Below are 15,771 nucleotides of genomic sequence, written 5' to 3'. Positions count from 1 at the left end.
TAAAAAAGAGGAAATTAAAGACAAAAAACTGTTATTTTAACATTCAGGTTTCAACAATAATGAAATTCAAAGTCAAGTTTGACACACCATCCTAACTCACGCAATAATGCATTTTTATAAAAATCCACAATGAGATGAGTTAAGAAGAACATATCAGTCTTACATGGAAAATCTTAAATTATTTTTCATTCCTTAAGAACTTGGTAGCTTGAAACAGAGAACTGGATTTTTTTTTTGATCATGTGCAAAGTTTGTTATTTTGAGGCTGCTCATGAGTTGGTATTGATTCCATTGCAGGTTCTTAAAAATATTATCACATCTCTCTCATGAGAGGACTTAAATGGCCTTATTATGACTGGGACAGGAGATAGAATGTGACAACTTTATGTCTATTTCTGGAATGCCTGGTGTGCTGTTTCCTATTTGTGTTTCCTGATGTAATAAGGGGGTTGCCTAACATTGTGTTCCATAGTTGCCTTTCTTTACAAGAAAAACACTATTTTTCAGTGTCTGGAAATTCAATTGGGATGTGCTGCATTTAGATCCCTAACTCTTCATCTCAAAAATCACAATCAGTGGTTGGACTTCCTGACGATGGGGTAGGGAGACACACAGTACAGCACTCCTCTCTTAATTTCATTTCTTGGTAGTAGGAACAGTCTGGGTGATACTACCATTTAAGCCTTGTAAAAAGGTTTGGCTTCCATGACCTGTTTAAAAATACCCCCAGGATATCAAAACATCTCTGTATGCTTTATGTAATATGTATATCCTTAATTTCATTCCCTTATTAAATGGAACTACATGGGTGTGGTGTGTAAGGATTATTCACATAACCAGGGGCCCAATCTTGCAAAATCTAACAATGGCCATAAATTAAAAATAAATGTATAACAAGTTTTCACAAAATGCAAGACTAACAGAACACAAATTAAAAAACCCAGTTTAAATGATGATTAAACAATGACAAAAAATGTGAAAGTCACGTGAGTTTTCACTATACACCATGACAGAAATACACGATGTAAATAAAAATAGAAATAGGAACAAGTAAACTGAATTATTAACATTCTCTTACTTTTTATAACATAGTAGTAAAAGAGGTAAAGAAGTATATTTGTTTTCATCATATCACTGTAAGTTGACAGTGTCCCTTTGAAGTGATAGTTATGTAGTTTAGTCTCAAAGTTAGAATCTGTTTAATTAAAAATTACTATTTTTTTTACTAATTATGATAGAAATGTTTTTATGATTTTTAAAATAATTAAAATCAAAACAATTTTTGTTGGCTTGTAAACATTACTCATTGTAGCATCAGAATCATAAAGTGAGACAGAATAGAGATGGAAATGAAACTGATTAGTCTCTTTTCATTATTAAAGCTGAGTGAAATGCAAGAAGTTAACAAAAACACTTTTAGAATTCTTTCAGTTTTGATAATCTCTGAGTCAGATGCTCCATCCCTAAGTATGTCTTGAAATTGAGTAAACATAAACTAATAATTAAAGTTTGGCCTCAGAATCATGGAAGAAACAGAGAAGAACCTATGTGGCATGGTCCTTCTGCCCCTGAGCTGCTAGAAGTCCCTAGTAACCACTTTGTGAGGAAAACAGGCCCTCCAGGTGAAAATGCTCCTATGGTCTAGATGTCACGCTCACTTGTTAAAACCACATAGTTTCTAGTGGAAAACCCCACACAATCTAATGCTGTTTCTTTCAGCATTACATTACAATGCTTGACTTGTACTCCCCACAAAGTATAGAAGGATGTGTCATCTGCAGCCATAGACCACAGCAAAAAGTGTGGCAAGTCCAGCTATGTTGTCAGAGGGGTGCATGGGCCATGATACAGTTTGGAAGGTCAGACAATTCCCAAGACACTGGGGTACTCCATGCTCCAAGAAGTTTTTAGCCCATATGTTGTTTTGCTTTCTTGGTGCTGCTTCTGGGCCATTAATCCCTATCTCACATATAAGGCTTTTCATCAGTAGATCTCAAAGTGCTTCACAATCATTAAGGTATTTATTGTCACAACACCTGTCTGAGGTCGGGCAGTGCTATTATTCCCATTTTACAGATGGGGAACTGAGTTACAGAGAGGCTATGTGACTTGCCCAAAGTCACACAGGAAGCCTGTGGTGGTGGTATCATGATAATCATATCAGCCCATGAAGTTTGAAAATAAATTCAGCAACTCATATGGGTTCCTTTGTAAGCACTTCATACAAAGTGTCCAAGCTGAAAAGCTTCACACATGCAGGCAACTGTAAAAGCCTGCTCCTGACATCTTGCAGAGTGGATACATCTTGGACCCATTGCTAATGATTTCTATTCCTGCAATGTGCCCTGTCCATAATCTCACAGCAGTGGATGTTATTTACCAAGATGCTTTGATAGCAATCAGAGGATCTTTTCTCTTTTGACTTTATATTTCAGCTATTATTTCCCTTGATAGGGTGACAATCTCCTCAGTTGTTGTCATTCCAACCTGAGTTTCTGATCTTCCAGTTTTGGCCAGGCCATCAGTTACCTCATTCCCGTATACACCATTGTGTGATAGAATCCTTTGAAAAGTCAATTTATTGCCTCACTTTCCAATCCTCTAAGCCTCTTTATGAAATGCATTGTTGATAGTGTTCTGCTTTCTTCTGAGAATCACTGCCTATAAGTCAACAAACACATCTGCCTCTATTTCTGCTATGTTTATTTCTTGCAGTGCAATGAGGATAGCTTTCAGTTTCACTTGATATATCCTGAATTAGTGCTTTTTAGGGCTGTTGAATAATCACAGTTAACTCACGCAATTTAAAAAAAATTAATCACCATGAAAAAATTATTCATGATTAATCGCAGTTTTAATTGCATTGTTAAACAATAGAATACCAATTGAAATTTATTAAATATTTTTGGACGTTTTTCTACATTTTCAAATATATTGATTTCAATTACAACATAGTATACAAAGTGTACACTGCTCATTTTATATTATAATATATTACAAATATTTTCACTGTAAAAATGATAAACTAAAGAAACAGTATTTTTCAATTCACCTCATACAAGTACTGTAGTGCAATTTCTTTATTGTGAAAGTGCAACTTACAAATGTAGATTTTGTTTGTTACACAACTGTCCTCAAAAACAGAACAATGCAAAACTTAAAGCCTACAAGTCCACTCAGTCCTTCTTCTTGTTCAGCCAATTGCTAAGACAAAAAAGTTTGTTTACATTTACAGGAGATAATGCTGCCCACTTCTTATTTACTATGTCACCAGAAAGTGAGAACAGCCGTTTGCATGGGACTTTTCTAGCTGGCATTGCAAGGTATTTACATGACAGACATGCTAAACATTCAGATGCCCCTTCATGCTTTGGCCACCATTCCAGAGGACATGCTTCCATGCTGATGATGCTTGTTAAAAAAATAATGCGTTAATTAAATTGGTGACTGAACTCGGAGAATTGTGTGTCTCCGGCTCTGTTTTACCCACATTCTGCCATATATTTCATGTTATAGTAGTCTCGGATAATGACTCACTACATGTTCGTTTTAAGAACACTTTCACAGCAGATTTGAAAAAATACAAAGTACCAATGTGAGATTTCTAAGGATAGATACAGCACTCGACCCAAGGTTTAAGAATCTGAAGTGCCTTCCAAAATTTCAGAGGGACGAGGTGTGGACCATGCTTTCAGAAGTCATAAAAAAGCAACAGTCTGATGCGGAAACTACAGAACCCGAACCACCAAAAAAGAAAATCAACCTTCTGCTGGTGGCATCTGACTCATATGATGAAAATCAACATGCATTGGTCTGCAGTGCTTTGGATTGTTATCGAGCAGAACCCATCAGCATGGGATACATGTCCTCTGGAATGATGGTTAAAGCATGAAGGGACATATGAATCTTTAGTGCATCTGGCATGTAAATATCTTGTTATGTCAGCTAAAACAGTGCCATGTGAACTCCTGTTCTTACTTTAAGGTGACATTGTGAACAGGAAGCAGGCAGCATTATCTCCTGCAAATGTAAACAAACTTGTTTGTCTGAGCAATTGACTGAACAAGAACTGGACTGAGTGGGCTTATAGGCTCTAAAGTTTTACATTGCTTTATTTTTGAATGCAGTTATATTTTTTTACATAATTCTGCATTTGTAAGTTCAACTTTCAGGATAAAGAGATTGCACTACAGTACTTGTATGAGGTGAATTGAAAAATACTATTTCTTTTATTTTTTAAAGTGTAAATATTTGTAATAAAAATAAATAAAAAGTGAGCACGGTACCCTTTGTATTGTGTGTTGTAATTTAAATTGATATATTTGAAAATGTAGAAACATCCAAAAATATTTAAATAAATGGTATTCTATTATTGTTTAACAATGCATTTAATCATATGATTAGTCACGATTAATTTTTTTAATCACTTGACAGCCCTAGTGCTTTTTCTTGTACTCCCTCCATTAGGCCACTGGATGAAGACATCACAACCACCATTCCTCAAGGTTTTGTCTGATGAACCTCAGTGTACATATGAATCTGTTTGCCTTGTGACTGATACTGTTGGACGATCTTTTCTACAGTTTTCCTTAGTATAACCAAGTCCATGTGTTCCTTCAAACAAAGTTCCAAAAAGGAGAGGCATTTACTAAAGCAAACAGGTTCATGTGGAGGAATTACTATGCATACAATCATCTTCATGCACTCTACCTTCCCAACATCATCCAGTGCTTGCGTTTCTTCAGTAGCCTTTACACACCTTTCAAAACAAGATAATCTTTTCAGCTTTGATTTGCTTTTCCAGTTTCTGAACAGATCTGAGCAGTGATGACATTCAGGTAGGGAACAAAGACAATTTCCATACCAAATTAGCTGTTCTTTTCTACAGTTCTCAAGAGATCAAACATCAGACTCTCATTCACAAATTGATATTGGGGTGGATCTTATAGCTCCAATTATTGTGTGAACTGCAAAAGACTGCACAATGTTGATCTTAGCAACATTACTGGGAGCAGAATGTGACCAGACAGGTAAGGCATATTCAAATATTGGACGAACTATTGAGTTGTATGTTTTTTTCAGTGTCCTAACACATTAATCTCAATTGGTACCAGTAATACATTGTAGAAGATTTAATCTCTTCTTTGCTTTGGCTGCTATCTTTCTGGTGTACTGGGTTCCTCTCAATGGGAATGCCTTCTCTATCAAATGTCAGTCTGGGACTCTAGTTGGACCTCCTACAATTTGTGGTAAGGAAGGTGGATTTTATTTTTGCTGGATTGAGCTAGAATTTATGTTTCTTTCCCCACTTAGCTACAATTTCCAAGTCTTCATTCCATTCATTCTCCAGTCCATCTATTTCATAACCCATGATATGAAGCACAGTATAGTCTGCATATATATATACAGATGATCTCAAGTGGTTTGACAGTCCAGAGGATTACAGCAGGGAAAGAAGAGGACTGAAAACTGAACCTGGAGAAATCCCACCCTAAGAAGTCTTGTCTTTGAAAAAGAACCATTTAATCTTACTGTTATTTTCCTAAACTCTAAGAAATCTCTTATCCAAAGGTACACTTGACCAGAGATTCCCATCTTACTGAGTTTTACTAAGAGCTTATCATGCCAAACTCCATCAAATGTTGCACTGAGATCCAAAAAGACTCCTGTTGATGACTTTTGTTGGAATCTTTCAATAATAGGCTGTCAGAAGGTCACTCATGGGTCTGTAATTGAATGCAAGTGTAGACTCATAGACTTTAAGGTCAGAAGGGACCATTATGATCATCTAGTCTGACCTCCTGCACAATGCAGGCCACAGAATCTCACCCATCCGCCTCTATAACAAACCCCTAACCTATGTCTGAGTTATTGAAGTCCTCACATTGTGGTTTGAAGACCTCAAGCTGCAGAGAATCCTCCAGCAAGTGACCCGTGCCCCATGCTGCAGAGGAAGGCGAAAAACCTCCAGGGCCTCTGCCAATCTGCCTTGGAGGAAAATTCCTTCCTGATCCCAAATATGCGATCAGTTAAACCCTGAGCATGTGGGCAAGACTCACCAGCCAGCAACCTGGAAAGAATTCTCTGTAGTAACTCAGATCCCACCCCATCTAACATCCCATCACAGACCACTGGGCATACTTACCTGCTGATAATCAAAGATCAATTGCCAAATTAAATGCCAAAATTAAGCTATCCCATCATACCATCCCCTCCATAAACTTATCAAGCTTAGTCTTAAAGCCAGATATGTCTTTTGCCCCCACTACGCCCCTTGGAAGGCTGTTCCAGAATTTCACTCCTCTAATGGTTAGAAACCTTCGTCTAATTTCAAGTCTAAACTTCCTAGTGTCCAGTTTATATCCATTTATTCTTGTGTCCACATTGGTACTAAGCTTAAATAATTCCTCTCCCTCCCTAATATTAATCCCTCAGATATATTTATAAAGAGCAATCATATCCCCCCTCAACCTTCTTTTGGTTAGGCTAAACAAGCCAAGCTGTTTCAGTCTCCTTTCATAAGACAGGTTTTCCATTCCTCGGATCATCCTAGTAGCCCTTCTCTGTACCTTTTCCAGTTTGAATTCATCCTTCTTAAACATGGGAGACCAGAACTGAACACAGTATTCCAGATGAGGTCTCACCAGTGCCTTATATAACGGTACTAACACCTCCTTATCTTTGCTGGAAATACCTCGCCTGATGCATGCTATAACTGCATTAGCTTTTTTAATGGCCATATCACATTGGCGGCTCATGGTCATCCTGTGATCAACCAATACTCCGAGGTCCTTCTCCTCCTCTGTTACTTCTAACTGATGTGTCCCCAATTTATAACTAAAATTCTTATTATTAATCCCTAAATGCATGACCTTGCACATTTCACTATTAAATTCCATCCTATTACTACTACTCCAGTTTACAAGGTCATCCAAATCTTCCTGTATGATATCCCGGACCTTCTCTGTGTTAGCAATACCTCCCAGCTTTGTATCATCCGCAAACTTTATTAGCACATTCCCGCTTTTTGTGCGAAGGTCAGTAATAAAAAAGGTTAAATAAGATTGGTCCCAAAACTGATCCCTGAGGAACTCCACTAGTTACCTCCCTCCAGCCTAACAGTTCACCTTTCAGTATGACTCACTGTAGTCTCCCCTTTAACTAGTTCCTTATCCACCTTTCAATTTTCATATTGATCCCTATCTTTTCCAGTTTAACTAATAATTCCCCATATGGAACCGTGTCAAATGCCTTACTGAAAACGAGGTAAATTAGATCCACTGCGTTTCCTTTGTCTAAAAAATCTGTTACCTTCTCAAAGAAGGAGAACAGGTTGGTTTGGCACGATCTACCTTTTGTAAAACCATGTTGTAATTTGTCCCAATTACCATTGACCTCAATGTCCTTAACTACTTTCTCCTTCAAAATTTTTTCCAAGACCTTACATACTACAGATGTCAAACTAACAGGCCTATAGTTACTCGGATCACTTTTTTTCCCTTTCTTAAAAATAGGAACTATGTTAGCAATTCTCCAGTTGTACGGTACAATCCCTGAGTTTACTGATTCATTAAAAATTCTTGCTAATGGACTTGCAATTTCATGTGCCAGTTCCTTTAATATTCTTGGATGAAGATTATCTGGGCCCTCCGATTTTGTCCCATTAAGCTGTTTGAGTTTGGCTTCTACCTCGGATGTGGTAATATCTATCTCCTTATCCTCATTCCCATTTGTCATCCTACCATTATCCCTAAGCTCCTCATTAGCCTTATTAAAGACTGAGGCAAAATATTTATTTAGATATTGGGCCATGCCTAGATTATCCTTAACCTCCACTCAATCCTCAGTGTTTAGCAGTCCCACTTCTTCTTTCTTTATTTTCTTCTTATTTATATGGCTATAGAACCTTTTACTATTGGTTTTAATTCCCTTTGCAAGGTCCAACTCTACATGGCTTTTAGCCTTTCTCACTTTATCCCTACATGTTCTGACCTCAATAAGGTAGCTTTCCTTGCTAATCTCGCCCACCTTCCACTCCTTGTAGGCTTTCTGTTTTTTCTTAATCACCTCTCTGAGAGGCTTGCTCATCCAGCTTGGTCTACAACTCCTGCCTATGAATTTTTTCCCCTTTCTTGGGATGCAGGCTTCTGATAGTTTCTGCAACTTTGACTTGAAGTAATTCCAGGCCTCCTCCGCCTTTAGATCCACAAGTTCTTCAGTCCAATCCACTTCCTTAACTAATTTCCTTAATTCTTTAAACTTAGCCCTTTTGAAATAAAAAACTCTAGTCCCAGATCTATTTTTGTTATTGTTATTTTTGCTAACTTCCACTGATTAGGTATCTTCCCTTTTATCCACAGTTCATTATGTCCAGCAACCTGGCTTCCCAAAGTGCTTTATCATATGACCATAGATGAGGTCCAGCCCAGGGGACCTGCTGCATTCAAGCTTTTCTACTGCATTTTCTAACATGTGTGAGAAAGGTCTTTCTAAAGCTAAGACACTCAGTAAGATCTGTGTGTATGTTTTAAAATGATCTTTTTCTTTCCTCTTAAATACTCCATCTTGCGTGTTTTGCAACAGACCTATCCTCATAATTATACATGAGCCTATTAGTCTTGGCATAATAGTCCACCAAAATATTCACAGACTCTTTATCATCTAATGCCTTTGCACCTCCACTTTTCAAGGATATTGATGTATTTTAAATTGCAAGCCTTGGGCTGTCTGTTCTCAATTCACTTCATTATCATCGATAAATTTTTTTGGTCTATGAGGATCCAGCCTTTCACAAGTCTCTTCCCAATACCTCTTTTGAGTCTTTGTTCTGTTTTTGTCTGGCCTCCTTCATCTCTAAGGTTCTGTTCAACATCCAGTTGAACTCAATACCCTTCCTTAATAAGGTTTTTTATGCCAGTATCATTTCACTGTGAAACCCATTTCTTCTTCCTTCTTTTTGAGATGATCTTTTTTGCGGATGTGCAGCAGCTTCAAAAATGTCTTCCTCAAGGTTACATTTCATAGGTGTTTGAGAAATATTATTCTCAAGTGTGTCTGTGAAATAGGATGAGTCAACCTTATGAAAGTTCCATCTCTTAACTGAGAGCTCACTGTCTTCCTGTTCCGACAAGTGAGTACTGATCAATGATCACTTCCAACATCCTGAAAAACATTCCATGCACAGCTCATGGACATGCTGCTTCTCTACAGAGTTACATCTAATGTTAATTGTGTGCCATATGATCTTGACATATAAGTCATAATGCCATTATTCAAGACAACTAGATCATTGTGAGCAATAAAGTCTTCTAGCAAACTTCCAGTCAAATCAATTGTTTTGTTCTCCAAAACTTCACTTTTGGTATTGAAATCTCCACAGATAATTGTTTGGCTACAGTTGCCAATGCTATCACAAGATTTTCTTTATCAGCTAGACCAGTGTTTCTCAAACTGGGGTCGCCGCTTGTGCAGGGAAAGCCCCTGGTGGGCCGGGCCTATTTGTTTACCTGCCCCATCTGCAGGTCCAGCCAATCATGGCTCTCACTGTCCGTGGTTCGCCGCTGCAGGCCAATGGAAGCAGCGCAGGCCGAGGGACGTACTGGCAGCTGCTTCCAGCAGCTCCTATTGGCCTACAGAGGCGAACTGTGGCCAGTGGGAGCCGCGACTGTCCGGACCTGCAGACGGGGTAGGTAAACAAATTGGCCCGGCCTGCCAGAGTCTTTCCCTACATAAGCGGCGACACCAGTTTGAGAAACTCTGAACTAGACTGTCATCAGGATGATAGCAAGTATCAGAAGGGTAGCCGTGTTAGTCTGTATCCCTAAAAACAACGAGGAGTCTGGTGGCATCTTAAAGATTAACAGATTTATTTGGGCATAAGCTTTCATGGGTAAAAAATCCACTTCTTCAGATGCAAGAAGTGGGTTTTTTACCGACAAAAGCTTATGCCCAAATAAATCTAGACTCCTTGTTGTTTTTGTGGATACAGACTAATATGGTTACCCCTCTGATACTTGCTATCATCCTGATGACAGTCTAGCTGATAAAGAAAATCTTGTGATAGCATTGGAAACTGTAGACAAACAATTATCTGTGGAGATTTCAATACCAAAAGTGAAGTTTTGGAGAACAAAACAATTTATTTGATTGGAACTTTGCTAGAAGACTTTATTCCTATGCTCCTGCCCTAATGAATGGCCCATCCTTCTCCCCTTGAATAAAGAGCACAGAGCGTTTTTGCCCTCATTCTGCAGTCCGTGTGGGTGATCCCATACAAATCTGGGGTCTTTCTATACTCTGACTATGGAAATTTTCTCTTCTGTGGATATTTTCTGGAGGAGGAAAATATAGGCCTAAGTTATTAGGGAAAAAGGCAAAGAAATATATGAGTGAGCTCTTTTATTTTTTCTGTTTGGAAAAAAAATAGCATTGATTCATCTGTTTGGGTGAAGAAACCCCAAACACACACACACACACGAAAACCAAACAATTACATGGGCTTTATATAAACAAGAAAGAAAGCCGGCCAAACTTTGATCCTTTGTATTTGGATCCTTTCTGTTTGGATCAAATCCCTGACTTTATTTTAAACTACCTTTGAATTTAACAAATATTACACTAAAGATTTCACCAGGAAGCACAAGCTATTTGAGGTAACAGAATGCAGCTATATGCAACTGTGGGTGTTTAGAATTTGTTTCCCAATAGATGGCTCCTGTGAGGCACTGGCACCAACCACTACACCAAACAGAGCCATGGGTGGTACTGTGCCTGGGGCCCGGATTGCCTTGCCCCCAAATTTATAGATAGGTGGTTCCAGGGCCGGGATGACAGGGAGAATGTAAGGGTCTGCCTGGAGATTTGGGTGTGGTGAAGTGCTCTCTGTCTCTTTCCCCTGAAGGATGTGGGGTTCCCCAGGTAGGAGTCTCTCTCTTCCCCTCCCCCCAAATTTTCCCATCCCTGGAGGTTGAGGGTTGTTGGACATGATCTCTGGGTGGTGGACTCTCTTTATCTCTCCCAGTCTAGGAATATTTTTTGGAGGGGGGAAGATGGAATGTCTCTCTCTCTCCTCTGGCAGATGCGAGGCGGAGGGGTGTTGGTCCCCAGGCCAGGATCTTCTCTCCCTAGCTCCTCTCCGGAAGATTTTAGCAGGCTGTCTCCCCCTCCCCCCGACCCCAGTTCCCGCGCAGGCGGGACTCAGTTCCTGGCTGACTGGGTGTCCCCGTCCCCCGCTCCACTGTCCCGGGCTGGGGAATGTGGCCTCCGGGCGTCGCTCCTCCCTGTGCCCGCTGGGGGGCGCCTGCTACCTTGCGGCTCCGGCTGCGCTTGGCTGAGGACTAATCCAGCGCGGGTTTCCCACAGGCAGCGGCCCCGGCCGGGTGCAGCGGGCTCCGGCTGACTGAGCATGGGGGAGCAGCTGCCGCCGCTGCTCTCCGGCTGCCCTTGCACCGCGCCCGCCGGCCGCTTTGCCCCGGGGCTCTGCCCTGTCTCAGCCTGAAGGGCGCCCGCACCGTGTGGACCCGGGCGGGGAGGGGGCGATGATCCCGGCGTGCTAGCGGCTCGGAAGCAGTCGGGCTCCGCTGCGTGCATCTTGCGGCGGGCGGCGGTGGCGGCTCCTGCGGCCGGTGCTTCTCCTGCTCCCCCCGCCCTCGCTTTGCAGCTCAGCCCGGCCCCGGGGAGCAGAGCCTGATCTCTGCCAACCTGCCGCCGCGGGCGGGTCGCTGCCCTGCTGCTGGGCTCCAACTTTTATTTCTTGTTCGAGGGGGTGGGGGCGCCTCCTGCCCAGCCACCCACACCCCGTGCTTTGCCGCTGCCGCCGTGTTTTGCATGGATGCACCATGGCCACGCTGGTTTGCAGGGTGCAGTTCTTAGATGACACCGACCCCTTCAATAGCACCAACTTCCCCGAGCCCACCCGGCCCCCTCTCTACACCTTCAGGGAGGACATCGCGCTCGTCACCCAGCTGGCCGGGGTGCACCGCCTGCTCAGAGCCCCGCACAAGGTACGGGGGTGGGTGTGGGGGCGGTGTTAGAAACCATCCCTACCCTGTTTGGGGGGGGTGTACAGAGAAACCTACCCCAGTGTTGGAGCGGGGGGAGGGAGAGACTTAGAAACTATCCCTACACTGCCATGAGGGGAAGGGGATTTAGCTACTCAGTGTTGGAGAGGGAAAGGGGCACTTTGAAAGTATCCCTCCATTGTTGCGGGGGTGGGAGTTAACTCACTCCCTTGGGAAATAGGGAACTGGGACTAGAGGGGATCAGTAGCACAGATACGCACACCAGCTGTAGATGTGATCAGAGGCATGGTCAGTGCTGCTGCTGTCACAGTTACTAGTGGTGGAACATATGCTGATTTCAGTTATGTTACACATTAGTCAGAAGTAGGGGGCTATTCTGTGTTTTTGTGTGGCTGAAGAGGGAGATCTAGATATGTTTTCCTTCCAGCAGGAAGAGGGGTTCTGTAGAGGAAGGGATTGCTGTTCAAGACTGACTCCAGCTCTTTGATTCCTACTGCTAGAGCAGTGATTTTCAGTCTGTGGTCCATAGACCCCTGGGGGTCCGTGGACTGTGTCTCAGGAGTCCGCGGAAGGTTGTTGTTACCATAGAACAATGGTTTTCGACCTGTGGTCAGTGGACCACTGGGGGTCCTCAGATTATGTCTTAGATTTCCAAACAGGTCTGCACCTCCATTTCAAATCTTTTAGGGGCCCACAAATGAAAAAAGATTGAAAACCACTGTACTAGAGGGAACTCAGAGCAAGTCTACACTACCGCTTAAGTCGATCTAACTTAACTGTGAAAAAGACACTGCCTGAGCGATGCAAATTATGGCGACCTAAGTGTTGTCCACACCAGCGCTATGTCGGCAGGAGACGCTCTCCCGTGACATCAGGGGCGGCTCTAGGGATTTTGCCGCCCCAAGCATGGCAGGCAGGCTGCCTCCGGCGGTTTGCCTGCGGAGGGTTCGCTGGTCCTGGCGGTGCCGGCAGAGCGCCCCCCGCGGCTTGCCGCCCCAAGCACGCGCTTGGCGTGCTAGGGCCTGGAGCCGCCCCTGCGTGACATAGCTTTCCCCTCTCGTGGAGGTGGAATTATGCCGACAGGAGAGAGCATCTTCACCAGTGGTGCTACAGTGGCGCAGCAGCATTGGTGCATCTGTGTCGATTTAGCGCTTCTAGTGTAGACCTGCCCTAAGTCTGCATTCAGAAAGAAGGGATTGTGCAGCAGGACTCAGGCAGAGGCTCAGCTAGTGTCCAGTGTACTCCTTCTAAAATAGTATAGTATTCTACATTGATACCCCAAACATTGCAGTGAGGCAACTGTTATGTGACTCTTCCTGTGACTGGCAAATAGTGTAGCATAAGGATAGATGGAGCGGAATTGTTGCCCATACTTGTGATGGAAGTGAAGAGCAATACAGACCCTTTCTGTGTCAGAGGAATACAGGTATCCTGTGGAAAGGAACGCTGGATCCTGACTGTGTACGAGAAGAGTCTTTCAAATCAGAAACACGGAGGATGAAAAGATCTGTGCCTAGTAACATGTCATTTTTGTACTCAACAGGACTGTAGACTGAGTGATATTTCATCCTAACTCAAATTTGCCTTCTGCCTGATTTAGGAATATCCCTAAACTTCACCAGTTTAGGAAAAGATACCCCAGATCTCACCACCATCATTATCCCTAGTGGCTAGAAATGAGATGTTTTAGAATAACTGGCCTACAAAAATAAATAATTTCCTTGTGATTTATGTATTTCAATGTGTAGGCTAAAGGAGAGATTTTCAAAGGGACAAATGGTATTATGGCACCTAACTCCTATTGAAAATCAATGGAAGTTTGCCTAATTTTCCTGTGTGCCTTTGAAAATCTCCTCTTAAATGGATAGAATACAAAGTATGCCTAATATTTTTCATTAGTTTTATTCTCCACATTATACATAAAGTCATCTTAAAACTTTTAAAGAAGTGTAGGGGAAGATGTTTGAGAACTGTTGGTGGTGGACTTTGATAGCAATGTTGTTTTCCCATGTGAGTGTATCAAAGAGTTCACTCTTAATAAGTAATCCCTTGACAGAAATAAATTGTGTGTGTAAGTGAGTGGAATGGGTGTCAGTCAGTCTCAACATGGGTCTGCCTGGGACAGCATGCATTTACATCTTTATAAGTGAACATGTTTATGAAAGAATGTGTTAGTGTCTTCATGAATCGTCAGGTCACAGTATTGTACCTTCATGAGACGTCACTTTTCATTTCCAAAAATATCTACAGGGCAGGCATGGCTGATGCATTAGTTGTAACCCTTGTATTTTGGAAGTCTTGAAAACAGGCCAAATCTGTAACAAATTTGACATGTCTGCCCCTGGTTAGTAACCTCTTCAGAGTATCATGGGATTTTGAGAAACCATTTATTGTTTAGGAAGGTTGGCTAAGAGCATGTTCATGCAGAGCAGGGTTTAAGCTATTGCTGTTGTGAGGTTTTATAAGCTAAACAGTTGTAGTGAGGGCTTTGTTAAAAATAGCAGTAAGTCTGCTGTCCTTGGAACAATTTATACTGTAGCTCTTCAGAAGGGTAAGTATTGAGTATGCCACTAATGCAAATCTCAACCTTTGTGAAAACTTATGTACCTCTTATATATTTACTTTAATGCATCTGTTGATAAATGTCACTCTCTTCACTTATGGTCACACACGCAGGCCTGGTTTTGGAATTCTGGGCTTTTCAAAGCAATACCACAGTTTGTTGTTATGAGATACTTTCTTTTATTATTTTCTACCTTGTTATTTAATAATCCTTCTAGTCTGTCAATTAACTCAGCAAAGAAGTCAGAGGAAAAATAACAACTGGTATGTGTTTTTCTGCAGAAAGCAAAATAGGAAAGGACCATTTTATCCATTCTTTCATAAAGTGGGTGGGAAATATTCTCTTAACATCATTTGTTGTGTTATGGCCTGCACTCAGGAGCTTGCTGGAGGATGGAAAAAGGCTGTGTGTGCTCTTAGCTTTAAGGATGTCAAAAGACCAATAAAAAATAGTTCAAAGAAAACCTCTTTCAGCAGAAGTTTTACATTTGTAGAACATTTTCTTGCCAAGGTTACAGAAACTCTGTAGAGGACAGAGCTCTGCATAATGCACAAAAAATGTAGGTGCATTGAATCATATTCTGTTTCTACAACTCAGGGTCAGATTCAGATACTTTAGTCACGTTGAGTAGTACCTTATTCTGTGAGTAATCCCATTTGGGATTACTTGTGGAGTAAAATAGTGTGAGTAAGGGCCAGATTCTGATACCTAATTGTGTAGAGCGATCAACTGAGAGATGGTACTTAAAGGTTCTATATCTGACTTCACTGTTGACGTGCTGTAAGGATCCTATTTTTCAAAGTGGCCACTGACTTTGGGTGGTTTTTGTTTATTTGGAAAGCCCAATTTGAGATCACTTTGATCAGATTGTGATTACTTGGAGCAACAGCAGCTTCCATTGACTTCAATTTGAATTGCTAAAAATCAGGCCCATGGTAACTCAGACTTGACTCCCAAAAATTGAAGCATTCAAAATCAGTGGCACTTCTGCACATTGACTTTCTTACCCACTTCTCTTTTTACTCATTTGAAAAACTGAGATAATACATTTCTCACGGAGGTTTTATGACATTTAAATGATTAAAAAAGACTTGGGCATTTTGGGTGGAAGATATGAAACTCCATAGTTGCTGTACAAACACATATTAAAAGATAGGCCCTGTCTCAAAGACCTTATAATGTGAGGTC

General features: G+C 41.5%; 1 protein-coding gene across 7 annotated transcripts in view; it reads left to right on the top strand.

Annotated features, from left to right (window-relative positions):
- The first annotated feature begins 11,366 nt into the window (after positions 1–11,366).
- Positions 11,367–15,771, top strand: part of FHOD3 (formin homology 2 domain containing 3) — a 650,322-nt gene continuing 645,917 nt past the window's right edge. For 3 of the 7 annotated variants that reach the window (XM_045007828.1, XM_045007827.1, XM_045007829.1), the window contains exon 1: positions 11,370–12,002. In XM_045007828.1, the coding sequence (XP_044863763.1) occupies positions 11,838–12,002 (165 nt within the window). In that variant the 5' untranslated portion in view covers positions 11,370–11,837. Of the gene's footprint in view, positions 12,003–15,771 lie in introns of all 7 variants that reach the window. The other 4 variants (XM_045007832.1, XM_045007840.1, XM_045007831.1 and 1 more) reach the window with 2 other exon arrangements.

The sequence above is a fragment of the Mauremys mutica genome, chromosome 2 (assembly GCF_020497125.1).
Source record: "Mauremys mutica isolate MM-2020 ecotype Southern chromosome 2, ASM2049712v1, whole genome shotgun sequence".
Classification (NCBI taxonomy): domain Eukaryota; kingdom Metazoa; phylum Chordata; order Testudines; family Geoemydidae; genus Mauremys; species Mauremys mutica.
Note: the sequence above shows the minus strand (reverse complement) of the source record. Positions and strands in the feature narration are given on the sequence as shown.